The sequence below is a fragment of the Hypomesus transpacificus genome, chromosome 14, assembly GCF_021917145.1.
Source record: "Hypomesus transpacificus isolate Combined female chromosome 14, fHypTra1, whole genome shotgun sequence".
Taxonomy (NCBI): Eukaryota; Metazoa; Chordata; class Actinopteri; order Osmeriformes; family Osmeridae; genus Hypomesus; species Hypomesus transpacificus.
Window position 1 is genome coordinate 1,116,821 of NC_061073.1, and position 27,733 is coordinate 1,144,553.

Here is a 27,733-nt window from a genome sequence, read left to right on the forward strand (position 1 = left end):
CGTTGGATACAGTTCTAGTTCCGCTACCATCTCTTCAGCGATTTGAAGCATATATTTATGGCATCAAATATGGGCAAACATTTTCTACAGATGCCAAATACTATTGCCCATTATGAACCCATAATCTTTGAAAAAATTACTGAAAAAATAAAAAGCTAAAGCACACAAATTCTGGTAGCAATTTTGTCTTGGGAGAAATTTATTTGTATAGGCTATATATTTACATTTGAGGTTATAACATCATTATTATTATACATTACATACTGTATATATCAGAGTGCAGGCGTAGAGTCTACCATAGTTGTGCATGTAACATGTTGTAACAGCAGGCTCTCCTATGCTTTCTCTGCGATTGTGTACAACGCATTAAGCTGCCACAGATACAAAACTTTGGTTCAATAACCCTTTCTTGGAGTAAAAGCATTGCTTTGCATAGGAAACAGTCCTATTGGAAGCTAAACATGTTTGAAGATCAGAGTAATACAAAAGGGTTTAACCAACAGCTTGAAACTGTAATTTGTTCAGTGAGATACATTCATGGGTAAACTGGAAGGCTTGACTTTTAGGCTAACAGCGAGAGCATCGGTGGAATCTCTGGTAAAGACACGGGTATACACAGGAAAAACATTGGACTAGGAACTGGAATAACACAACTGCAGGATTGATCCCGCTACTCTGTATTCATGGAACATGATCATCATCATCATTCTAGTCCATCAGCAACATCATGATGGACCTTGGTCTGAAAGGAAGCGTACAAGACTCTGAAGTCACCCAGTCAGATGGTTCCTCAGGAGGTGACTCTACCGGTACACATCCTGCCACGTGACCTGTACGTCACGTCAAACTCATGCTGTGTGCGTCTGGGATGCATCACAAGGAATGGTTAGAAGTGGTCCGCCCTTTACAGATCTCCAGAGAAACCCTCCCTGACCCAGGCTAGAAGGCTAGGGGGAGTGGCTAACTAAGTGTGCACAGTGACAGGTAGCATAAGGGTGACTTATGTCATGTATGTCATATAGAAATGACATAAGGGGGACGGGACAGGTGTTAAGCTGTAATTTAGAAATGGTCTAATACACTTAAAAGTTCATACAGTCAAGAGGACATTATAAACATGGGGGGCTAGTATTCCTCAACACAGATGAAGTCTTGTCTGCAGTTCCAAACTGAGGTTCACCGTGTCTTGGAAACTGTCCCAATGATACATACAAATGTACTAACTAGCCAATACTAAAATATCAGGGTTACAGTATAAAAGTAATACTATTGCTGTGCATCTTAAAAGCTTACTCTGCTTGGAATCTTACAACACTTACAACAAATGGAAAGAAGAAAAAGCTTTCTTGACTACACGTAAAAAGGCACAGTTGGCAATCCTGATTATAACAGTCATTTGGGATATTGTACTAAACAATTGGTGCTTTAGGCAACAGGCACACTATCAAGCCAACACAAACACACACACCTTTACACAAGCATACTTCATCATCCGCTCAGGCTTCTACGCTCCATGTCAGTTCAGTGCCCAAAGTCAAGTAACAGTTACTAGTTCCTCTTAAACTCTGTTTAAATCCATCTTATAATAGCAAAGTACACAAAGAGAGACCGGAAGGCTGTGAAGGACCAGTAGAGGAGGGGGGGGATCTCTGGATGGGGCTCCTGGTACTGCTTCAGGTCAGCAGGCCCAGACGGGTCAGCTTGGCAGACAGGAACGAATGGAGCACAAACACAATAGGCTTCGGCCCGGAATGCAAATCAAACACCTGGAGGATGAAAAGTGAGACAGACAGAGACAGAGAGAAAGAGAGAGAGAAAGAGAGAGAAAGAGAGAGAGAAAAGAGAGAGAAAAAGAGAAAGAGAAAAAGAGAGAGAGAAAAAGAGAGACAGAGAGGGGGGACGGGACAAGAGCTATTGTAACTAATGGTGTCAAGGAAGCCTAGGTTCTGTCATGTCTACTGAAGCGTCTTGTCATCTGGCTCTGGCCTGTACAGAGCCCACACAGCAACACCCTGGGCACCAGTTACACTGCTCACCATCTCTCCCTCGGGACCTCCAAAGTCCAGATAGAGGTTTCGTATCCCGTCGTCGGCAGACAACTTGAGCTTCTCAAAGGGGTATCTGTAGAGCACAGCGCCCCCTGGAGGGTCAGGTGGCTCCCGCGTCACAGTGAAGCCCTTCTCATAGTGCAGAGTCAGCCGGACATCCTGCCTGTTCAACATACAACCTGACGCACACGCACGCACACACACAGAGAGACACACACAGAGACACACACAAACAAATGTCAAACATAAAATATCTAGTGTTGAGGTGGGGCAGTGGGCTAAGACATGGCACCTCACGTTAAGACCCTTGAAGAGTGTGTGACTGCTGTTTCTTTTACTGAAGCACTTCCAGGTGTCTGAATGTAACGTTTGTGATTTACACAGCAGAAAGAGCGAGTCAGTTTAACAGCAGGAGAGAGGAAGGAAAAGAGGGTTTCCAGTGGTAATTCTAGCAGCCAACTATTGTTCTCTTCAGTGGAAACATTTCACATTCTGGCTGAGCTGCTTCAACATCTGCTTCAATTCTCTTCTTCTTCGCTACACTGTCATTAACTTCTGATCTTCTCTGGTACCCTATTATTCTGCCCCAGCTTCCTGGATAATGGAGAAAACGCCACCTTGGGACAGGGAACCACGAACCACAAACATTCCCAAAACACAAAAAACAAAAACTCGATTCGAACCAGCATGCAGTGTACAGAGAAAGAGTTGACACACACGTACTCACCGATAGACACCTCTTTGATAAGTTCTGCCGCGGCGTGCCCGCCCTGCACCAGCGCCCGCGTCCATGACGACAGGTCCCAGGTGGTCTCCACTCGGAACACGTGGGACTCGATGCCACGCCCCGTACCCGTCCGCGTGGCAAACACCAACTCTGCCCCCTGGGCAGGGGCGCTGCGGGCACTGCCAGAGTGGACCAGTCTGGGAAGGAAAGACAGGGAAACAACACACAGGTCAGGGAGGGAGAGGAGAGAGGGCTGGGGGGATGGAGACAGAGGTGGAGTTAGAGAGAGACACACAGAGACAGAGAGAGACAGAGGTACCTGGTAGCTAGTAGAGGGTGAGTGAGCAGAGGTGTGGACCAGGCTTCACGGCTCCATGGCACTGACTCAAACAGCAGGATGTCTTTCTCTGTCAGCGCCATGACAACAGGGCGAAACTGGTGACGGCCACCATCCAGCTGGACCTATAAGAGATAAGCACCCCTTAAATGCGTGTGTGTTTTCATGTGTGTGTGTGGGAGGGGGTAGGGGGTGGGCATGCACCACTGTGGATGGAAACTTCTGGTTTGGTTGGACAAAGTGCTTCCTGTCATACCATACCGCGGCAACTACTAAATATACCAAACATACCCTTGCACACACCTCCATACATGATAAGGTCTTGACACATACAGCAGCTACACAACAACCAGACACACTTCATAATCAGTGACTATATAGCATCTCTACCATAGCTCTGTGTGTCTGTGTATGTGTCTGTGTATGTGTTAAGGACAGGAATCAGCAGGGACCTCCGGATACGATACCATCACAATACTTAAGTGGCGATTCGATATATATTGCGATTCTGTGGGTATTATGATTCTGTAAGTATTGTGATTCGATATTACAATTTTTTGCGATTTCCTTTAGTTATATATTTTTTTTAAACACTGAACCATGAAAAACTGTTGAATCATACATTCAAATACAACAGTCAAATATTCTTAGAACTTTCCAAGTTTTATTTCAAGTTTTAATTCCTAAATCTTAACATTAACTTAATGACTGCAGGGCAGCCAATATAGAAAATAAATGAAAATGTGCTCTACTATTATATAGCGCCTGTCAACTGCACACAAACTGACAGATTAAGGAATGTATGCCACTTAGGCTACTTTTAAACAATAAATAAAAGGTAAAATAAATAGAACGAATGAAAGTGTATTTAAAATATAAACTTTGAAATGAACAAAAAGTAGGCTATGCTTCACTGTTGTTTGCATGTAGGCCATGCAAAGCTAGTGCTTGGGTATGTTTAGATTCTTGTGCAAAAACAAGAGCTGGTCAACATGCTCTGGGGTGAGGTTGTTCCTCTGGGCAGTAACGACGTCCCCTTCAGTAGAGTGTTTCTCGGCTCTAATGTATCATGTTACGAAAACCTGCATTTTCGACCACACTATAAGGACGAAGGTCTTTGCATATAAAAAGATAGATTGATTCTGTTATGCGATTTGCCTTTTCTGAACCGCTAGGGAGATTGCTGAAATATGTATTCAGCGTTTGTTGTTTGCTGCTAGCAGGTTTGGCTTCCTCCGCTGTTTTGTCTGATAACTGATAAGATGGTCTACAGTGATATGGGCACGCATGTATGTTGGTGGTATTACTTTCTTTCCGTGGCATAGTTTGCAGACAGCATTGCTCATGTCTAACAATTTTTTTCCTTGTAAATTATGAAAGCCAAAGTTCTTCCAGACGTGCGATTAAACTGTTAAGGTGCAGCATGAATCATGGGATACATTTTTGACATGTTTGCTGTCCAACATGTTAGCCTTTGTATTCCTACCTAGCTACTACGTGTGAAGGTGCGCTTCTAGCCGGAAGGACATCTGGAACCAATATATTGCGTTGCGCTATATCTGTAGGCTGGGGCGCCGTATAGTGGGCAAAAGTTATGACGATTCTAATGGCACCTGACTGAGGTAGGATTATAAGAGGCAATGTTTTTTTCGCCTTGAATAAAATCATTTAAAGTAGGCTACAGACAAAATATCGATTTGGGAGGCAGCGTGGCGATAAAAAAATCGGCACACACAAGAATTGCGAATCGTAACTTAATTGATTCTCTCCCCCCCCCCTCCCTCCCCTCCCTCCCCATCCCTAGTGTGTGTACGTGGTACCTGCTCTGCCAGCCAGCCTATGTGTTTAAGATGGGGGATTGAAGTTCCGGAGGCGCTTAGGTAAGCGTTGATGTGGGCCAGTGTCTGGGGCAGCAGGGCAGCTATGTTGGTGTGGATGGTACTGAACCAGGAGCTGGCGCTGGGTCCGTCCTTACAGCGCAGGACCATCGTGTGCTGCCCGTCTGGGGAATGGAGCTCCAGCAGCCTGGACGACACAGCAGGAACCAAACCGACACGTTAACACACTGTGACAACTGTAAGACAGGACGACAGGAACTGGCATCCATACACAGATCGGAACTAGCCATCAGGAAGCCTCTTCCTCACGCAATAACAGTCTCCTCCCCCCCCCCCCCCCCCCCCCCCCCCCACACACACACACCTGTTCTCCAGGTCCGGCATGGTGAGGTTACGGCTGATGAAGCACATCTTCAGGCTGATGACCTTCCTGTCTTTGGCCGAGCTGTGCTTGGGCGAACCAGAGTCCTCGCTGCCGCTGTAGCTAGGCGACTGAGGACGCACGCCGTCCCACGGCAGGTCCGCCACCAGGGACGGCTTCTTGAACAGTGGAGACACCTCCCGGATGTACTTCACTGGGACACACACACACACGGTCACACAACTATTAGAGCGGGGCATCGTGAAGTATTGGCCTGCTCCCTCAGGAACGCGCTACAGCAAGCAGGGAGGCACACAACACCGGGTGATTAACTATTTCTGTGGCTATTGTAGCTAACCTTTTCCCTCCTGACCAATCAGATGTCTTGCAGGGGTGTTGAAACAGTTCCAACTACAGTATAATACAAGTGTTCAAAGGGTGTCATTGGAAGAAGTACACTGTAGCTGTGAGCAATGAGAGTCGCAGTGAGTGCTTGGAGAGCTTGTGTGATTGGCTGTTTGTAGAAGAATGATTTAAACTACAATAATGGATTCTGGTGCCAGATTTGGTCCAGGCACCATTACCTCCCATTCCTCAAAGAGCCCAACCCTCCATTCCTCTACCACAAATCAACATCTTCTTTCCATTCCCCTCCCCCACTCTCTGAAATGCACAGTCACACTTCTGCTAATACTTACTTGTGTGTGTGCATGATAATGTGGGTGTTCATAAGAATAGGTGTACGTGTTTGAATATGTGTATTCATGTGTGTGTGTGTGTGTGTGTGACGATCCTTTGGGTCCCTCTACTCTGAGGAAGACATTGGATCCATGGAGATGAAGGATGATGTCATTATAGGATGTAGGCTGGGATTAAGGTTGTAAAAGTAGCTGATCTGATCGCCTGCTAGAGAGAAAGAGTGTGTGCGTGTGTGTGTGCGCACGCGTGTGAGAGAGAGACAGGGTTAGGGCTGTGGTGGGGCAGTCGGCCAAGTTAAGTTGGCCTACCAACTATAGAGCTCATACCAACAGTGACCATGAATATCTCTGCCTCTGTGGGTTTTTTTTGAGCGTGTTACGTAAAGGAGTATCTCCTTATGTGTTAAATCACAAAATATGCTGAGTTCTCCTCTTATGTCCTCTCCTCTACCCTGTTTAAAGATCTCATTAGACCTGACAGAAATGTCACTCAGTTCCACTTCTGCTTTTAATTAGGCCAGCACACTAAGGACAGTCAATGTGTGTGTGTGTGTGTGTGTGTGTGTGTGTGTGTATAGTCCCATGAGGTGCCATCCTACATAGCAAGCTTGTCTTTTTCCCTCAATAGCTCTGTGCCCATAGCCAAGCGGCTAAAACAGGCAGTCAATACGCTAGCAAGCCAGACAGCCAGTCAGCCATTGAGTCAGTCAGCTGGCCAGCCAGTCAAACCGCTGTTTTTCTACTAACCAGAAACCCCCCTGAGGTTTGTCCAGCCCCAACCTCCCAAACCTCGTCTCCAACTGTCTCGCCCCCTCCCCTCTTTATTCCCCCTCTCTCTCTCCCTACCACACTCTCTCCACTTTCTCTTTCCTCCCCTCTCCATCCCTTCCAATCCACACACCCCCACTTTCTCCCTTACTATTTGCTTATTCCCTTAGTTCTCTGTCCCGTCCCCCAGCCCCTCGACCAGTGCTGCCAGAGTCCTAATGAGAACAGTGTGTCTGACTCCTCACATGGGCTGAGAGGAGTCCAGGAGGGGGAGGGGGGCTTGTCCTACTCCACACAACTCCACTGAGGCTCCACGCGCATGAACATCTCGCTCTCTCTCACTCTCTCACTCTCTCACTCTCTCACTCTCTCACTCTCTCACTCTCTCACTCTCTCACACACAAACAACTTCCCTCTCTCTCACGCTTAACAGACCCACTCAGCATGCCTTCTCTCTATCTAACTCCCATGCATTAAAAGTCCCTCTGCAGTTTCTCTTCAAACACAATAACACCTGCCTCCTCCTCCTGCCCCCCCCCCCTCCCTGGCTAACTGTGAACCTGAATCATACAACACGTCCATGCAGAGACCATGTTTATGTGTGGTCCTTTTGTTCTTTCACACAACATGTGCTGCTGCCCTGGTGCCCTACTACTGGACTGAACATCCATCTGTTTCAACACACACACACACACACACAGGCTGCCAGAGCGCAGAAAGAGAGAGAATCCGTTTCAACTCCAGTCACAGTGCAGCGCAACTCCAGTCCGCGATTCCAAACCTCAGAGAGGACACTGCTGGCGTCTGAACTCAGACATCGTGGCCCATTTGAAGATGTTCAGACTCATGTCGCATTGTGAGCAGGAGGACGGTGCCATGTTCCGTGGGATGCTCTGGCAGGGGAACAACAGAACAAACTCGTCCTCAATCAGGGCTGTCCCCATTTCGTTGGTCAATGGACTCTTTGTCTGCGTGTGCCATTTCTAATCCTTTATTCAACAAGACAATGGGCTCCTCCGGGAGGAACAGATGACCGTGCAAACTCAGTCTGACAACAGCATGGCTCCAATGACAGGTGTTTTTAACATACGTGCCATAGGTTGGTGTACGCGTGTTCGCCGCCCACCAAATGGGGATGATGGACACTGATGAAGATTAAGCTTGTTGTGATATGGACTAAAACAACAGTATTGGCTACATATACTCTATCAATGCACATGGTCATGTCAGGCCAGATCTTGGTCCTAGTTAGAAGCCAGGATTTGACCAGAATGTGGATCAGGTCTGGACAGGAGCCCCTCCCCAGCCCTCCTCCCCCCTCTCCCCCCCCCCCAGGCCTGGGTCCCGGCTGTGGAGCCAACCTGGGGGTCAGGCAGGTCAGGCAGCTAATCACCAGCAAATGTGTTGTTAATGTCTAGTGTACATGCCACAGTGGTCTGGAAACCCAAAGCTCCTTCTGACAACCCCTGGTTAGGCCTGGGGAGGGTGCTCCGTTCACAAACACCACAACTCAACGATCCGACATGCTGACAAACAGTGACAGCGCCCTGGGACATTCCTGCATCCGAGGGTCCCAGGTTGGAGCCCGAGTAGGTCTTACATCATCCACTCGACTTTGCCACTTACAATGTCTAAACAAAAGTGGGGTGGAGCGGTGGATATAATGATGGATGGTTAGATGACAGCTGGAAAAAGGGATGGATGTATTGAGGGTCGTTTTAATAATATGATGCTGTGCATTTTTCTTGAGGCAACAGAGATACCTCATTTGAAAAGCTCAATTGAGAGCAACTGCCTACCACACCAAAAGACTCTAACCTTCCTCGATCTTACTCTGTTCCAGGTTCCATTCCGGAACATTAACCACACAGTGCATGTGCACACCCTCACAGGTTTCCTAGCCAGGGGCCCAACTCTAATGTGCACATTCACATCAATGACAACCACACAATCACTTAGCGTATGCAATGAGGCCTTATCTAGGCCTCCATGATACAACGGCTGACTTTGTCATACTGCGGTCACTTTCCTGTTTACTGATATGATAGCGTTGTTGATATAGCTGATCCCGCCCCCGTTCAAAAACCACATCGACAGTGGCTGAGCGGTGAGAATGCGAGGACTCGTTACACAACATAAATACATTCCACCTCTGATAGTTGATAGCGCTGATCGAAGCCCTCGAGCTTCTACTGATATGCACTGATGAGATGACACTTTGTTACTTCTGTATGACTGACGGGCAAGTTGGTCGCACCTGGGAAAGTCCTGACATCTAGAAAGTTCACCATGCTGACATAGCCGTCTACCTAAAAACCTTCCTTTAGCTTGGTCAACATGCTTTTCTGTCAAAAAGTCCTTCAATGTGAGAAACTGCACTGTAATGCTGATATGGTAACGCGTTGTGTGTCTAATACTATTTCTGAGAACTAGTTTGATAAGAGAAACAAAATCGAAGCGTAGGTGGTTGTCGGTTATGTATAACCTGGCCTTGACAAATCCCCGCTGTTGCGTTCTCAATCTTACCCTCAAGCGTAACCTCCTTTCCGGCCTTTTTAAGCGCCTGCACCGCCAGATCATGCGTAGCCTCCCTCAGGTCGTTCCCGTTGACAGACAGGATAGCATCGCCGACCCGAAGCGCGCGACTCTGGTCTGCTGCCAGTCCGGGAAAGATCTTGGATATGAGGATGGGCATTCGGTTTTCTCGGCCCCCTTTGATGCTGATTCCCAAGCCGCCGGACTCCTGTTTGACCACTCGAACTTTACGCACTGCCTCTGTGACAGATTCTGAATTGATGGAAACTTCGCCATGTCTCGAACTAAAACTGGACCCAGGACTGCCGTAACTGGACCCGGGGCTACCAAAGTCAGAGTTTGTACCATTATCACGAGCATACTTGCCAGAACCCGGACTATTTAAACCGTAACTCCCCTCGTAATGAACCCGGTTAATGCCCACACTACCGCTGCGCCCTCGACCACCGTTGTTCGGTTGCTGCTCTTGGTTCAGGAGTTGACCGCGGTTCGAGTTTCCCGAAGCCAGCCCGGGATCGTTTCCGTTAGACACTCCATTTCTTAGGCCTCCTGGAGAGTTGTAATCCAAGTTGTTCCCTTGTCCGCTTATGTCCGACTCTGCGCTTAACGTTAGAGTCTCGCGAGTCAATTCTGCCGAAACTCGGATCCAACGGTCCCGGAGCAAAAGGTCCAGTTGCCCGTTTTTGTCCGCTCTGGTCCAGACAGCCATCCTGGTAGCCTTCTCCGGGGCGGGTTTCAGACTAAACTCATGCTAAACTTTTTCTTCTTTTCAAAGTGCGTACGAGCCCTGCACTATATCGACACACCCACTTACGCACAGATTGCGGGAAACTGAGGACAGAAAAAACGGATCCAAATAGAGGGAAAGGAAACCACTGCCCGTGATAGACTGGCTTGTTGAGCGCAGCCTACTGTTCAGCTGAGCGAGCGGGGCCGAGTTGACTGGCTTTTGGAGTAAACTCAGAGCCGGATGCCGGAAACAACCAATGAATGTCTGTTGAGATTACTTATTCATGAGAAAGGCGGCGTTAAAGGCCGCTGGGGTGGTCTGTCAATGTCAACAGATGCATGGGAGTGTACCAGGGGTTGCATCTACTGTCACAGCCCGGTTTCTAGTATTTTAAAGTATTTGTTTTATATTTGCAAAGGAGGACACATAAGAAAAGCTTTTTTTAGATCAAGTTTCCTCACATGACAATTATACAAAATGTATCATTAATTAAACCAATATCATGTACTATGAGAAGGATCAATGTTTAATCAGTATCATTCTGTCAAGCACAATCCTATTTAATATTTGACTGTTATGTGAGGCTACCCTACCTTGGTCTCCTCCAGATCCCGTCTATGTACAAAATCACTCAGTGCACACGAGGATCTTGGTGTTTGCACATCCATTTATTGCAGTCGAGGTTTACTGTGTGTCATCCACAACAGATATTACAGAGGCAGGATCAGGAAGACGGGCCTCATCCTATGGTTAACCTCCCTCCTGGGCCCTGGTCCTCCTGTCTGGGCCCCTATCCAGTGGGGTACTGCCAGACCTGCCATTCCCAAGGAAAACCACCTCTCTTCTGGGCCACAACAGAACAAGCAAGGCCACTCTTGGACCAAGTTACATTCAGACAGTCAGAGCTGGAACAGCATGCCATATAAGGACAAAGCCCATTCCGAGCACATTTCAAAGTCATGATGTACCTTTCATACGTGTCCAGGGGTTCCTACCGTGTTAGGGTTTTCACTCCACCTTGAGTCTATTATTGTGGTGTTATAAACGAGAACTACATTCATACAGTGAACTTATCTAGGGCAAGGCAACTAGGGGGCTACAAGGGGAGTTATCTTGTAACGCTCAGCGGGGCGCCTCTGTGTTCTCTCTCTCATCTCCTCCCCTCGACCCTCTTTCCCTGTCCTCTCTCTCTCCCCCTTTCTCTTCCTCTCTCCCTCTCTCTCTATCTCTATCTCAGGTGTGCATCGGTGAATGTTGTCAGAGGCATGATAAGGCAAACATGTGGTTGCCCTGAACCCACTTCCTCCTGTACACACAGGAAGTGTGGGCAGGACCACCTTTAACAAGCACTTCAGCTGGGGGTAAGGGTGGGGGGGGGGGCACTTGCAGGCTAGTAGGTAGGTGTGTGTGTGCGTGTGGGGGGGGGGGGGGTCTGGAGCAGGACTAGTGCAGACGGGGGTGGAGTGGGGGCGTGTAAACCAACAGTCAGGTCATTCATTTGGTCTTTCTCTTCACACTGAGCGGCTGTGGTGATGAAGATGACGAGGAGGATGACGGCGGGCGCGGCTGTGGGTGTGGCTGGGGGCGTGGCTGGGGGTGTGGCCTGGGGGCGGCGTTCTCCCTCTTGGGCGTGTTGTTTAGGATGTCCAGGCTCCGCCGACTCGAGGAGATGACGTCGGCGACAAACTTGGTGCAGTCGGCGCAGACGTCCCTCAGGCTGCAGCCGTGGGCGTACAGATGAGGGAACTCCTCCTCTACCGAGCGACGGGATAGGCTGCGCAGAGACCTGAGGAGGAGCCAGACGCAGGATTCATTTGACATGTGACCAATGAAGTCAGCCCGCCTCACCTGGCATCAACGATGAAATAAATCCTACAGTTGGTAGGAACTGGAAAATAGATTGGATATCTGGTTGTCTGTGTATAAACTTGCGTGATAGTGACTGAGATGGTGACTCACTTGTACACCTCGCTCCTGCGGCCGTGGTTCTTAGGGCTGCTGTGGAAACCGAGTGTGTAGACCGGGATGTGGGCCATCTTCTTCGAGGGGATTTTCATCTGGAGAGAAGCGGTGACACACTGAAACATTGGACGGAGATTTGGTCGGCCCCCTAGCCCCCTCCCCACAAGCACGCATTCCATCACGGTACAAAGTACAAAACACACACTACAGATACAGAGTAGAACCCTCACACACTGAACAACCACAAACTTGAACAGAAAACCACAGGAGTTCAGAAGCATCACATTGGCATACTCAAAAACAGACAACGCAGCACCACAAAACCCACACTGCCCGGCATCTCCGAATGCACGCCAAGGTTCAGAACAGAACAAGTCTTTAGCACACACACACACACACAAACAAACAAACAAACCCACACAGCCCAGAACCTCAAACCTACGGAGCACAGAACCACACATCCACATGGTCTGTCCACTGAAGCACAAATCAAGATCATTGACAGAATTAAAAAGCAGAATCAAATCAAACTGTGACATTGTCATAAGGCATTTAGGCCACATCCAGTGGATTTAGCATGTGTATGCTACAAGGACACAGTACAGTACCTTAGCGCTGCAGGATCCACATACACACCTGTGGGAGAAACCAGAGGAACAGATGAGTGAAGCTGCAATGTGAACAGGGATGACCTCAACACAGGAGCAGAGAAGCAGCTACAGGATGACCACGCTGATCTGTCTCACCTTCTACAGAGCAAGCAGTTGGAGGGCCAGGAGAAAAGGGGGAACTTGACTCTACAGCAGCAGCATACCTGCGAAAACACACACACACACACACACAGAGAGCTCATCAGAATGGCCGTCACAAGTGCAGACCTGACAGGATAGGATGAAGACAGGGTGGGTTCAGTACCTTGCCTCTCTTCAGATTGTTATAGAGCTCTTTACTCGGCAAGTACTTCTCCATCTCCGCTTTCACCAGCACACGGCGCACGTTGATGACCTCCTCAACCGTTAAGGCTAGACTCTCCACTGGGTGACTGAACTCCTCCTAAACACACGGGGCAAGGAGGTGAATCATCAGAGTGGTGAGTGGGCAGGTGGGTGGAGGTAAGGGGGAAAGTGGGTGGAGGTGAGTGGGCAGGTGAGTGGAGGTGAGTGGGCAGGTGGGTGGAGGTGAGTGGGCAGGTGGGTGGAGGTGAGTGGGCAGGTAGGTGGAGGTGAGTGGGGCAGGTGAGTGGAGGTGAGTGGGCAGGTGGGTGGAGGTGAGTGGGCAGGTAGGTGGAGGTGAGTGGGGCAGGTAGGTGGAGGTGAGTGGGGCAGGTGGGTGGAGGTGAGTGGGGCAGGTAGGTGGAGGTGAGTGGGGCAGGTGGGTGGAGGTGAGTGGGGCAGGTGGGTGGAGGTGAGTGTGGCAGGTAGGTGGAGGTGAGTGGGGCAGGTAGGTGGAGGTGAGTGGGGCAGCTGGGTGGAGGTGAGTGGGGCAGCTGGGTGGAGGTGAGTGGGGCAGGTAGGTGGAGGTGAGTGGGGCAGCTGGGTGGAGGTGAGTGGGGCAGGTAGGTGGAGGTGACTGGGGCAGGGAGGAGGAGGTGAGTGGGGCAGGTGGGTGGAGCTGAGTGGGGCAGGGAGGTGGAGGTGACAGGTGTCTCACCATCCACAGGCGCTTCCTGTCTGTTTGAGAGGCGGAGCCAGCCTCTGTGTTCTCTGTCAGCTCATCAACAGAGCTGAGCGAACAGCGCGCTGGAGAGGGAGGAACCCACCCTGCTACTGGCAGAGAGGCTGGCAGAGAGAGGGAGAGAGGGAAGAGGGAGAGAGACACACAGAACAGGTATATACGATTTAGTACAAAGAGGGTACTAAATTAGTGTGTGTGTTTTCTCTATCTCAAACTGCTTGGTCCCCTCAGTATTTAACTGGCGTCTAGCAATGAGCCTCGTATCGCCATAAGTAGATTAGAGTCCATCCCCACTTATGACTTTGACTTTCAGTTGCATTTCGTCATTTTAGCAGCAGACGCTCTTATCCAGAGTTACACAATAGTGGGGACTCTCTTTAAAGTGAGCAGCCCATTACTATGACATGGCTGTCAGCAGACAAAACTACATGATGTGGAATGTCATATGATAGGCTGTCACCCAGTTCATTGTGTCCTGACTCATAACAACAGACCTCATGTTCTTAGGAACGGGCACCAGAGCATCAGAGAAGCTTCAACAAAAACCCTGAAGTGTATGTCTCCCTCTGTTGGTCAGAACCGGAATTACAGTCGTTGTGATTGACTAAGACAGGTGTTTGGAGGGGAGTGTGGCCAGTGCTGACCTCTGTGGGTGGGGGGTGGGCCGGCCCCTGACAACGTGTGTGAGCGCGGCCTTTCCCCCCCACGCAGGACGACGACGGCCAGGTGGGCGGAGTCTGACAGAGAGGGCAGCATTTCGCCCCTCAGCTCTGCCAGGTCGTGTTCGGAAAACGAGCGGTCTCGTTTGATTGGCGTCGGAGAGCTCTCGGCCCGACGAAGCTCCCCGCTGCCTGGAGACTCCTCCTCCTGGCAGGGGGACGAGAACACAACGACTGTCTACTGTTTCTATTGTCATATTCTGTGGGTTACACAGTTAGCAACATCTTCCCTTAAGTCTTTCCAGTCAGAACAAGAACCTCACCTCAAATATGTTCATCTCCTCCATCTCAGCCAGAGTAGGAGCTTTGAGCAGGATGCGCGGACGGGAGGGAGGGCGGGGGCCCCAAGTCTGCGACTGACAGGTCAATGCAGGAAGTAGATTTGATGTCACATGGACAGGTGTAAACCAGACAGGGCAGAGAGCCAAACGCTGGGGGGAAAGAAAACAACAACAGTATTTATGGTGGTGCTTCCATGTCATCCTGTTCCTAGTAACTGTTCCTAGATCTAGCCTAGCACCCAGACCAATCTGCGAGCTTGGGAGTAGCCAATCTGGCTAATGGTTCGTTTGCACTGGCAGATGTGTCTGGCCACCCCCCTTATTCAAATAGATTTCCCACTGGCATGAAAAGTGCCGGCCCAATCACAACTGTTTATCTGATATGGGGCAGAGTTTAATACCATGAATTTACAGAGAAGCACCGGTGAGGATTATTTTAATAAAAAACCCAAATGATGTTTAGTTGCAATTCAGCATATTGCTTCTAGAGGCATTTGGGTCAGTGCGTTTTGAATATTGAAAATGAACTGAGGGGTTCCAGACTAATATGCCTTTGTGAATTGGTCTGGCGATGCCAGGCTATCATAGAGTTCACTGTTTCAGAGAGCCTGGGAGTTTGCTTGGTGTGTTTCAGAGAGCCTGGGAGTTTGCTTGGTGTGTTTCAGAGAGCCGGGGAGTTTGCTTGGTGTGTTTCAGAGAGCCGGGGAGTTTGCTTGGTGTGTTTCAGAGAGCCGGGGAGTTTGCTTGGTGTGTTTCAGAGAGCCTGGGAGTTTGCTTGGTGTGTTTCAGAGAGCCTGGGAGTTTGCTTGGTGTGTTTCAGAGAGCCGGGGAGTTTGCTTGGTGTGTTTCATAGAGCCGGGGAGTTTGCTTACGTCTCTGGGAGCTGGGCAGACTGACAGGCCTCAGTTTGCGCTCCTGTTTGATCCCAGCTAGGACGCGCTCATGAAGAGACTCCTGCCTCTGGGGGGGAGGAGGCAGACTGCGCTCCGACACCTGGTCACACACACAGACACACACACAGACACACACACAGACACACACACAGACACACACACACAAGAAGTCATGTAACCGCCTTTCCATCTTTTTAATAATATTGACGGATACCGCAACAAACAATAGTCTCAGTGACAGGTTGGTGGACACTCACTGGTTTAAGAGGTGGACGAGACCTGATGAAGTCCAGAATGAGCTCATGGGCGTTTCTTTTCACCTGTGTGGGAATGTCACCATCCACCTGCAGAGAGAGAGAGAGAGAGAGAGAGAGAGAGAGAGAGAGAGAGAGAGAGAGAGAGAGAGAGAGAGAGAGAGAGAGAGAGAGAGAGAGAGAGAGAGAGAGAGAGAGGGAGAGAGAGAGAGACAGAGAGAGAGAGAGAGAGAGAGAGAGAGAGAGATGACAATAGACAATAGATGAGCGGCCTTCCTGGGGGACTTTGTCTGGACCTCCTTTGAACGTGTCGGTCAGAGGTCTCACCATGACCTTGCGGAGCTGGAACTTGCGTGTTCGGATGTCCTGCATGAGCATCTCGAAGGGCGTGAGGCTGAACTCTGAGGGCAGAGGGTTGAAGGGCTGTTCCTGCACCTTCTTCAGCTTCACGCCTTGTCTCAGCTCCTTCATCAGCTGCACCCACAGACGGGCCTGCCACACACACACACACACACATATGCATACGTGCATGCACATACACACATGCACACAAAAACAGACACTCGCACACACGCATACACACACACACACTCAAATGATAATATGAGAAGACAAATAACTGCTCTTTCAGAGATATATACAATTGTCAATGGTTAAGCTGACAGACCAGTCCAGAGCCACTACCTTCCTCAAACAAATGAAGAACATATACAGAATCCTCCAAAACTCACGTAACACACACACACACAGCCACCCACACACACACAGCCACACACACACACACACAGCCTCACCCAGTCTGTGTGTTTGAGTGCGTCCAGCTCTGACGAGGACTTGTCCTCCAGAGGTTCCTCTTTTCTGATCTTCTTCAGCATCTGGAGACAAAATCAGTCAGTCAACCAGTCAGTCAGCAAGTTATTATGCCTGAGTCTGTGTCTGTAGCTGGATATGACTGTGTGTCTGTAGCTGGATATGACTGTGTGTCTGTAGCTGGATATGACTGTGTTTGTAGGAGGATATGACTGTGTGTCTGTTGCTGGATATGACTGTGTTTGTAGGAGGATATGACTGTGTGTCTGTTGCTGGATATGACTGTGTTTGTAGGAGGATATGACTGTGTGTCTGTTGCTGGATATGACTGTGTTTGTAGGAGGATATGACTGTGTGTCTGTTGCTGGATATGACTGTGTTTGTAGGAGGATATGACTGTGTGTCTGTTGCTGGATATGACTGTGTTTGTAGGAGGATATGACTGTGTGTCTGTTGCTGGATATGACTGTGTTTGTAGGAGGATATGACTGTGTGTCTGTTGCTGGATATGACTGTGTTTGTAGGAGGATATGACTGTTTGTCTGTAGCTGGATATGACAGCCTGGTTGTGGGCAGATGACAGCAGCACCTCCTTGGCGTCTCTGATCTTGGTGAGGAAGGTCTGCAGCTCCAGCGTCTCCAGGAACAGAGCTCTGCACACGGCCTGGTAGTGCTCCGGAGCCTGTGGCGGGTGGGCCAGCCGGGACGCACACAGCGCCATCACCTGGCGGTAGGAACACACAGGCCTCTGCATCGCCCCCTCCTCTCCCTCCTCCTCCTCCTCCTCCTCCTCCTGTCCGCTGTAGCCCTCGTCTGTGGTGGCATTGGCGGGGGAGGCTTGGGCCTCCTGGCCTTGGTTACCGGCCGCCATGCGCTCGATGAGCCGCTCCAACTGAGGGCTTAGCTCGCGCTCCTCGCTCTCGTCCAGCCCCCAGTCCAGGGCCCGGTAGATGGCCACGCCCAGGGACTGCACCAGCTGGTCCGAGGGAGAGGTCAAAACCAAATCCACCGGGGGTTCGTTAGAGACGGGGCATGTTTTTTTTCTTTTAGGGATGTTGGGTGTGTTTGATTTTGGCTTGCCGGGCCGGCTTACCTTGCTCTCTGCCATAGGAGGGAGGGGGGGCCTGTCCTGGACATCTATAGACACCCAGAGGATGACATCATGATGCATGGACACACACAATAACAACAATTGCAGTTCACATATAGCTACAGTATGTCACAGTTTAGGTCTGAATAAGATAAGTGTGTGTGTTTGTGTTTGTTGGTTTGTGTACTTAAAAGATAAAAAAGACAGCATCCTAAAACCACAAAATAGACAATGGCAAGTTTATAATGTATTTGTCCCGGCTAAAGAATATGAGTTACTGTCAGTGAAACTCTACCATTTTGTTGTCAAACTGTTGAGTGGGGTGCGTTAGCACCTCCCCCACCAGGCTCACTTTGAGTCCTTTCATTTCGCTCATTTTCTGTTGGCTACTCAGGTAACCTATCATTGTGGGTGTGTGCGTTTGCATGGACAGACAGAGAGAGAAGCGCCTAGCTCAGATGTCAGTAATGACACCCGGGAGGCCAGAAACTCCCCATTCAGCAGCTCTCAGGAACCAGAGACAGAGAGACACAGACAGAGGGAAGAGGGGAAGAGGGGGAGTGGGGAGAGGGGGAGAGGGGGGGGGGAGGGGAAAGGGGAGAGGGGGAGAGGGGGGGGAAAGGGGAGAGGGGAGAGGGGGAGAGGGGGGTGAAGAAAGACCACACTCACAAAGCCTGCCCAACTGGACCAGGTACAAAGGACTCTGTACTTTATTCCTCTCTCTTACACATTATTTTCCTCTCTATCTCCATTTCTCCCACACACACACACACAATCACACACACACTTGTGGAGCTCTTTGAAGACTTCAGGGTGGGGTGGAGTCGGGGATTGGGGTCTAAAATGACATCCCATCAGGGTCAGGCAAGCTGCTGGACAGCTTGTTCACAGTAACTGTGTGACCAGTCGCAGGCCCCGCCCCCTTAGCAACCAGGTGACTTCAAGCCTCTGAGGTCGAGTCTCTGTGTGGTGATCTTCTCCTCACTCTGCCCAAAGCTGAACCTCTCAATTGGTTGTCATGAAAACAGGTTAGAGAACAGGGGACACTTGAACTTTAAAGGAACACAGCGAGAGACAGACGGGAGGGGGATTTCAGGACGGAGATGATGGAGGGAGAGGGGAAACAGAAGATAGGAAGGAATGAAGCAAAGAGAGGAGAGAGGGCGATGATGTGCTGATACTGGTGTTCATGCCGACCTCTCACACCAACGTTAGACTAAACACACCCCCCCATACACATGACTCATACACAGCATCACCTCCACTTCCAACAAAATGAACACAGGCCCACCGCCCTACAAACTTACAGTACAGGGGATCATCAAAGGCTGAGCCAAGGTCCCATCACCATGAAACAAACATTTAACATTAGTATAGGACCTCCGCCTGGCTCCACACAACCTGATAGCTTGTAAAGTCAGCCAGTGTGGCATTCTGTGTACACAACAAATGCTTGGTTCTGGTTCACCGACCAACCCATATCCAGAGACAGAAAGAGACTGCCGGATGCCTGTGACTAGTCACATCTGGGGTCAAATAATTATATTAATCTCGTAATGAATCTCTCCAATTACAACCATCATTTCCTAGTCCTGATCCCCCCTGACGAAGTAAACAAGAAATCATCGAGCCAGAGTTGACTTTATCTCTGACGGTCTCTCACAGTCACAAGGAGCAATACCTTTCACGTAGCAACGTTCTGTGAAATAGGTTTCTGATGTAACAAATGATCATTATCGGCCTATGCTTCTAATATCGAATGGTGCTTTGGGCAACGCAACGTCACAGGTAATCATTACCACTGACAGTAACTCCCTAGTCGTCCTTCTGGAAAGCAGTCAGCATGCAGGTGTTTATGACGGGAAAGAGATTAGATAGCTGCATTACTGCGAGGGCAACCTCTTCTGATAATGTACAACGTGGCGTCTCTAGGAATACAGCCTGATAGGGTCTTTTTTCTGGAGCCAAAATACATGGTGTAAATAATTGATAATTTACTGGTAAGCTATATAGGCTACACCAAGTCGTTTGCGTGCAAGGAGGTAGTACGGCAAATGAGCGCTTTAAGAAGACGTTGTTCAAAACAATACGTGTGTGAATGAATAGGACTAAAGCTTTCTCAATATAATTTAGATTAAGACACACAGGCCTGTGAGTTAGGCTACTAATAAGTTTGTGCATGTGTGTTTTGATGCAGGTGAAAGTTGCAGAGATTTTTTTTTAAACAGCTATACCGTTGGTATTTGTCTCCTGCTGTAGACAAACCGTCCCGTCTCTGAGGAGGAGGATAGAGGACGGATCCTTCACCCGGTAAACTCCGCCGGTCACGGTGACCGGGCGCGGCACCCTCAAGGCTCTGCAGCACTGGTAGCATACGGCCCAAGCCTGCTCCTCGTTTATGGGCTGCTCGTAGGATTTCAGCACCTCCTCCAGAGACAGTTCCCGTGGGTCGGTCAGGTCCCGCGCCTCTACCCGATCCGTTGGAGCGGACACTCTTGAATCCTCTTCACTGACGCTTCTGTTTGTTGATCTGGCCATAGCTGCGGTACCGCTGAGCCCATTCTTCACATCGAACTCTCCGTAGCCATTGAGATAACTGTGTGGCTACCTCGGTTCCGTCTCCCTCTCGACAGGACGCCGACTCAACTGCCGCAGCGGTGAGTTTCCATAACGGCGAATGAAAGCAATCTTTGATCTGCAGGAATGTCAATCAGCAGCGAGGAGGCGAGAGGAGGAGGCAACCTTCAGCATACCCTGAGTGGCGCAATCCTGGCAATTGCTATCCGATAGGAGTAGTGACAGGGGGAAAAGAGAAACTTGTTGAGAATCTTCAACCACCACCCGTTGGCACCGCTATATTGGTCATATTTCAATGTTGAAGCAATTCATTTACAAATCCAGGTGTTCAAACGCAGGTTTATACGTCCAGCTCTCCAACAACAGCACTACTGCAGAGCATCTTCGTGCTCCGCCCCTGGCTCGCGCAGGAGCATCGTCACCAACCAGAAATGATCCCCCCAAAATAATCAATGTAGGCTACAAGATAGTCTACTAAATCAGTCTCGTGGACTAAATGTATTAGGCTCTTGTAATAAGTAGGCCTACTTACTAACTTGATTTTCAGTAGATGTTCAAATTAGTAATCACAACTAGTGGATCATCTAAGCAGATCTCAATAGACAAGGTATAGCCTACTCTGCAACATTTAAAAGAAAGCAGTAGGTAACTTCCATCTCACTTTTTCGTCTATAGCCTTTTTCGTTTGTATAGGTTATCAGTTCACGGGCATAGCCTACGTCCTCTTTCGGCTGCCTCCGTTAGGGGTCGCCACAACGTTTCGTTTATTCTGTCAGTTCACAGGAATACAACCTTGTCGAATATCAGGCAAATTTAAAGGTGTGCCTCTTACTTTCAGTTCAAACGTTTTTCGTTTAACGTTAAGCGAACCAACGTTTGTAAAAATACAATGACGTTAGTAAAAAACAATGACACGCGGTCAAACAGGTTGTTAAATCTATTGGACAGAAAATGATTCTGGGAAAATCACTTCCTTGTCACAAACAACAATGGAGCAATAACAGCGAATTGAGATTGCAATCTATCTTTAATTGTTATGACCACGTTTTTTGGCTTGCTTGTCATATAATCCTGAGTTAAAGACCAACGAGCAAGCCAAAAATGTGGTCATAACAATAGATTCGATCCAATAGATTAACAACCTGTATGACCGCATGTCATTGTTTTTTACTAACGTCATTGTATTTTTACAAACGTTGGTTCGCTTAAAACAGGACCGTGTGAACACAAACCGGACCTAATGAAAAATGCAACAAAGTAGCAAATCATCCACTGATTTGGACCAAGCAAACGGACTAATAGGTGTGAAAGCATAACCTGGCTGCCAGCCCAACTTCTCCCCGCCCCCCAAAAAAATTGGTCGGGAAGTTGGGTCTGGAGGGTCTCCTATTGGGGACCAACTACAGAAAACCAGAATCTGGGCGAACCAATGAAATTGCCAGGGCGGTCTTTATACGATGATGGACAGATGAAACACGCCCGTTTGAAACACGCCCTGTAGTCAAAGCCCAACGGAGAGTTCTCAGACTCATATTCTGACTAGAATTATGAGTATGACAACGTCAGGCTAGTGAAAGCACCCTCAAAGACCATGTTTAGATTTATTCAGACCCCCCCCCCCTCCCCCTCCCACAACCGCCCTGGCTGCGACGTCACCACCATACTCAGCCGGGTGGCTGGAATGTTCTGTGCACCTGAGAAGTAGCCTGGCAGCTGGCAGACTGGTCGGGTTCCAAAGTTACCTGTGAAGTGGCAGCAGCTCTGTATCTGGACGAGTCGGTCAACAGATGGCGCTGTTCTACAGGACATGTCCTGTAGCATTCTGCATGCCACAATCACCCGATCATGACTCATCTTATTTGTGTTTAAATTACAACAAACTACTTCAAAACTTCAATTTGAGAGAAGAGTGGATAAAGTGTTTATTGCAGTAGGATTAATAAAGAAACAAGTAGTACCTCAAATTACTGCTCAATGCATTTAAATCAAAAGAGGTTCATGAGGCGAAGAAGGCCTTATTCATTCAGTTATACTCAGCCATTTACACAATCATGTGGTGGAGGAAGAATGAAAAATAAACATGTAACAATCTCAGAGAATCACATTTTGAAAGGCATTGTATTGCTGGCTCCCCCATAAAGGCACTGCACTAGTAGCCAATATGTATTGTGAAATGTACTCTTACAAGTTCAATATTAAACTGAGGTGTGAGTTAAACAAATAAATCCTGTTTCCGCATATGCCAAATTATTTAGTTAAACAGTAGTGCAACCATGGACACGAAGTGAATATCATAAATTAAGTTTACACTTTATAATTTCGAAATATACGGAAACTCCCCCGTTACTCTGATACGACTGAAATGCAAAGTAAAACAACTCAAAGACTGACGTACCTGATTAGAAAACCAACAAAATAAAATATTAATGTAGTGTGTATACACATATAATTAACCAATTATTAATCTGAGGTCAAACAATCAAACATTTAAACCCTTTATAAATAAATTCAGAATCTGATCAAGATCCATTTTATTACAAAGCATTCACTCCCAGATAATACTGGTCTTTAGCTCAGTGCTCACAACCTCTCTCTCCCTCAATGTCAGCAAAAAGAGAGCGGCGGACTACAGGAAGTTCCTGGTTGAAACTACTGAAGGGGCTACACCACTTAACACGTAAATAGAGCAGAGGTGGAGTCTTCAGTTTTATGTTCCTCTGGGTCCTCATCTACAGCAACTTCACCTGTCCGCTCCACACCAACACAAGCAGCACTTCAACAAAACGGAAGCTCAAGGAGTTTGGCTGGCAACAGGCATCCTCCCCAACCTCTACAGATTGAGTACTCCCTGTGGCTGCATCACAGACTGGGGGTCGTAGTAGACGTTCTGGAGCATCCAAGCTCGGATTAAATGCTAAAGAACAGCTTTTACCCCCAAGCCATGAGATACCTTAACACATTACAGTCACCTTACACCATCACTACTTCACATTTGCTGCAGCCACTACACTTTCAGAAACACCGTGACACGCATCCCCTTTCTGTTCATTGTATGTTGAAATCTGTCCTTTTGTCTTATATATATATATATATATATATATTCAATGTGGAGGTTCTAGTTTAATATGTTTTGTACTTTCTAGTTTATTTGAACTGAAATTGTTTATATCCTAGTTTCAAGTTTTTACATTCTAGTTTACACTCAAGTGTCCTTTTTGTTTTAATTTGAGATGTTTTATGTATAACTAACTCAAGAATGTAATTGCCCAGTGTTACCTTGTGTAAGCTGTGCAAATGAAAAACTTTGCCTTAACTTTGATTCCTTCAGGTCACCAGATGGCTTCTTTTGGACGGGCTGTTATCATTGATTTACAAAGAGGTACCTTTGCTTTGAACTATGAGCCGTCTATAAGGAAAGCAATAAAGCCACAGATTCCAAATAATTTCTTAACCGAAAGTCACACCCCATAACACACCTCTGGTTTCAGTTCATGTCTGTGGTTTCTGTTTTGGACGTTTGCCAGCTGAACTGGTACTGTTCCCGTGCCAACAGGAGATCAACATCCAGCTTCTTCTGCTCGTTCTCTGTGTCGACCATCCTGTATCCGAGCATGGACATGGCGCCTTTGCACACTTCCTGGATACGCTTCACCTTGCTGTGGGCTAGCGAGGAGCGCCAGGCCTGCGACACGTCCGCCGCGTTCCGGGACGTGATCTGGAACGCCTCCTTCTGGGTGCCCTTGCCCTTGCCGTGGGTAACCCTGTAGATCCACTCCTGCAGCTTCTCCGTCATCTCCAAGCCCACAAACTGGTACATTTTGCCAATCTCCTGCAGCGGGTTGCGCACCATGTCCTCGTAGCGGACCATCTTGTAGCGTCCGCGCAGGAAGTCCGGCGGCTTGAGCACCGCCGTCTCATGGATGCGCACGTGGCTCCGACACACCTCCTGCATGACGGCATACAGCTCTTTGACGTCTTGGTCCTTGCCCGCCGTCTTCCCCTCACAGTCTCCCTGCTCCAGCACCAGGGCGTTGTCTTGACTCAGGGCGCTGGCTGCCTGCTCCCTGGACCGGGCCACGGCCCGCGGGTCCCGGATCAGGTGGATGATGCGCAGGTCGAGGGTGGGGTCCTGCAGCAGCGGGTAGAGCGACTCCAGCTCGAAGAAACGGACCTCCTTCAGGACCACGTGGCTGTACGTCTGGCAGGCGTCGGCCGCCTTCTGCAGGCCGCCGGCGGAGATGCAGTGCTTGCGGCAGGCGGTCTCGTTGCTGAACAGATGCCTGGGGGTGAGGGGGCAGGCGGGCGGGGAGCACAGGGCCCGGCTGTGGCTCCACATGAAGATGGAGGAGAGGCTGTGCTGCTCGGGCATGTAGGCGTCCATGGTCGACATGTCGCACTGGAAGATGCTGCGGACCAGGTCCCTGACGGCCATGCGTAGGGCCCTGGCGCCGGGCCTCTTCAGCGTGGTCCAAACGTGCCAGGCGGGCTCCATCAAGTAGAACACAGACGGGTTCTGGCTGAACACTTCGCCCAGAAAGGACGAGCCCGATCGCCATGACGACAGCAGGAGGACGTGCACCTTGCCCTGTTCGGGGTGGGGGCCGCAGGGGATGATCTGGACGTACCAGCCGAACAGCAGGAGCACGGCAGCCCCCTGCAGGACCACTAAGAACAGCAGGACTGGAGGGGTCAGTCTGCAACGTGACATGGCCCCCGGATCACACTGTCTCTATGGGTGTGCTGGAGTCTTTGGGGTCCTGGGTCTTTCCCCTCACTCTCTCCTTCTTTCTGGGTCTCTATCCGGGACTGGCTCTGGGGAGTCTGGGAGGGTTACTGTGGAGAAGGAGAGAGAAGAAAAGAAGGGAGAGAACAGGCATGTTAGTCAGATAATGGAAAACATGTGTGCTCCGGCGGTACTCCTATAGAAAAGCAGCACATATAGGAGACTTGCTGGAGAGACATCGTCTGATTTACAGGTTGTACAACCCCGCTGGATAGCATCCAATAAGCCGGGGTTGTGTCATTACTTCTAAATGCAGTTCAGGGTGCTCCCTTTGTACTCTCTAGCTCAATCTGTTTACCCCAACAGGGAATTGCCAAATTATGTTTTGATTTCATAACAGTTAAAAAACAGTTTCAGAATGGACCTCAAATCATCCTGTCAATCATGTACAGCTATTCGCTATATAATTCCATTACAAACCTAATAAGCGTGTATGTTGTGCAGTAGAAACTACATTCAAATACTAAAAATGAGAAGCAATTGCTGATGTGTGACCATGGGAACATAATGTACCCAATGCGCGAAGCAATCCAAGCCAGACTAGACTAGACCAGGCTACTGCAACATCTGCTGAAACTGTCCACATGGTCCCACTGCAAAATCCCCCTGACCTAACACTATAGGGGAGGGGGGCGTGGCAGCGTGTGTGTGCTTCCACAGTGTGACTGCGCGTGTTTTACTACGGTGTGTGTTACTACCAAAGTGTAGGGAAGACAAAGAGGAAAAGAGATACAAACAGACGGCTAGGAATGTGGAAAAATCTACACAGATGGACTAACACAGACAGGCACAAAGAAGTACACACAGGCACAGAGAAAAGACAAAACAAGAAGCTGCGGCTATGGTTACAGGTTTTACATTGTTAGCGTGTTTAAGAGAAAGAGCAGAGATTTTAATAACATTTGATATGGGTTGATAAGGGTAATTTGATAAGGGTTGATAGCCTACATCAATCAAACTGCTATCGCGTAGTATAAGTGACTACTGACAGTAGCCGTTAGTTTCAATGGTAAAACTGAATATGGCTCCTAAGATAAGATATACCTTTATTCGTTTCACAATGGGGAAATGTACAAAGTACGAGATATTATAAAAAATATATAAAAAAGATGACACCAGTTACATATGGAGACCAAATATAAATAAACAAATAGAAATATTGCACAGTAGTTTGCACTTTAAGTGTGTCCATTAGTCTGGAACTTTCAAATGAATACACTAGCCTATGTGCTTGATATTCAAACACTGTGGCCTAGGGTTGCTGGATTGTTTTCTTGTCCACGAAAACGCATATTCTTTCCTGGGACATGAATTGTTACGTTTTTTTGTAAATTAGAATGTCATAGTTTCAATTAAAACGGTTTCAATTTTCCTTGTTATGTTCAAACATCCAATTGTGTGTTCGTAAACAAGTAAAACACAGTGAAGATTGGCCATGTGTATACTTTTTAAAATTGGTAGCAGAAAAACGAAAGCTGCCTACTCCCCCCCCCCCCCCCCCCCCCCACCACCACCACCACCACTCCGAGTGTTATATCCAAGTGTCCTGGTTTTTCACTAATAAAAGGTGGTAGCCCTGTGGCCAACGTCGCTTTGGATAAAAACTATGTCAAGCCGTTTTATAATTGAACCAATGAATTGTTGATATCAACAATTGCATTTTGGATATCAAGAATTCATTGGTTAAATGATAAAACGGCTTGCCATACGCTACAATGATAATTCCAAAAGTAACGTAAACCGCGTGTATACGCTACACACAAAATGTACTTAAACACAAGATCCCCCCCACCTGCCAAATCCCAATATTCGGAACCTATCATTCAAATCCATCAATACAAGGACTATATTTATAAAATGTAGCCTATGTCGCCAATAAAGAACAGAAATTGGCTTTAATTGAAAGCCAAAGGAACAAACTTTTTCCCTTGATCTATTAAAAATGACCGTCAATTTAATATGCGTAATAGGCTCATGCTCAACAGGCGCGCAAATTTGTCTTTAGTGTTGCGATTTATTCAAAAGAAATGTAAAAGTTATAACGTTGTCAACATCTATGTGCAAATAACCAACAGAACCGACTGTGGTCGAGTTTCCCAGAGACTAAACGAGATGCAGGGGGCTTGGGACTGAGAAAGCTCGCCAGTGTTTGGAGGGGCCGGGGGTAGAGAAGGGTTGGTTCCCTTTTAGTTTTAGGAATGCCCTTACCTTAGTCTCTGTGTTGACAGGCGACGACACCGCAAGTGACAGTGGCGAACTCTCAAACTAACAAATCGACAACTCTTGACCATTATACGGTATCCTATGCGTAGTGAGACGTGGTCTTGAAAGGTACAGTGATGCCAGTGCCAAGGCTTTTCAGATTTCCAAAATAAAGGTCCTACCAAATCTATACGAACGCCTTCTATCAATGGGAGACATAGCCTGTCTGCTTGAATTTTCATCAGACAAACGTCAATCTTTTGACAGTGTTTTATTCCAACACTTTTTACCACCACAAAAATAGAAGTTGTCACTATAAACTTGTAGGCTACTGAAGTATACACAGTCCCTCAGAATATAGTCTCACTTTTAACATATTAGTGTAATCAGAAATTGGGTTCAAAGGCCATTTTTGTATGATCTGATGAAAGTGAGATCCGTTTCTG

At 48.2% G+C, this 27,733-nt stretch overlaps 3 protein-coding genes across 3 annotated transcripts; all 3 read right to left on the reverse strand.

Moving 5' to 3' along the window:
- Window positions 1-177: 177 nt before the first annotated feature.
- On the reverse strand, window positions 178-10,299 carry sntb2 (syntrophin, beta 2). Its single transcript, XM_047034200.1, has 7 exons — window positions 9,304-10,299; window positions 5,315-5,525; window positions 4,933-5,137; window positions 3,095-3,237; window positions 2,776-2,972; window positions 2,037-2,227; window positions 178-1,766 (listed from the first exon to the last, which is right to left on the reverse strand). The coding sequence occupies exons 1-7, from the start codon at window positions 10,019-10,021 to the stop codon at window positions 1,674-1,676; spliced, it is 1,758 nt and encodes a 585-aa protein (XP_046890156.1). The 5' UTR covers window positions 10,022-10,299; the 3' UTR covers window positions 178-1,673.
- A 970-nt stretch (window positions 10,300-11,269) lies between these two features.
- On the reverse strand, window positions 11,270-20,685 carry spire2 (spire-type actin nucleation factor 2). Its single transcript, XM_047034852.1, is given in 16 exon segments — window positions 11,270-11,828; window positions 12,002-12,099; window positions 12,613-12,640; window positions 12,751-12,818; window positions 12,920-13,057; window positions 13,655-13,782; window positions 14,323-14,545; window positions 14,661-14,741; window positions 14,743-14,828; window positions 15,551-15,671; window positions 15,829-15,915; window positions 16,153-16,317; window positions 16,620-16,700; window positions 17,225-17,611; window positions 17,729-17,772; window positions 19,960-20,685. Coding segments are annotated over 16 exon segments (2,331 nt in total). The 5' UTR covers window positions 20,264-20,685; the 3' UTR covers window positions 11,270-11,536.
- A 1,509-nt stretch (window positions 20,686-22,194) lies between these two features.
- Window positions 22,195-27,441, reverse strand: chst6 (carbohydrate sulfotransferase 6). The gene is made up of 2 exons (XM_047033693.1): window positions 27,294-27,441; window positions 22,195-25,135 (listed from the first exon to the last, which is right to left on the reverse strand). The coding sequence occupies exon 2, from the start codon at window positions 25,008-25,010 to the stop codon at window positions 23,787-23,789; it is 1,224 nt and encodes a 407-aa protein (XP_046889649.1). The 5' UTR covers window positions 25,011-25,135; window positions 27,294-27,441; the 3' UTR covers window positions 22,195-23,786.
- Between the last annotated feature and the right edge of the window lie 292 nt (window positions 27,442-27,733).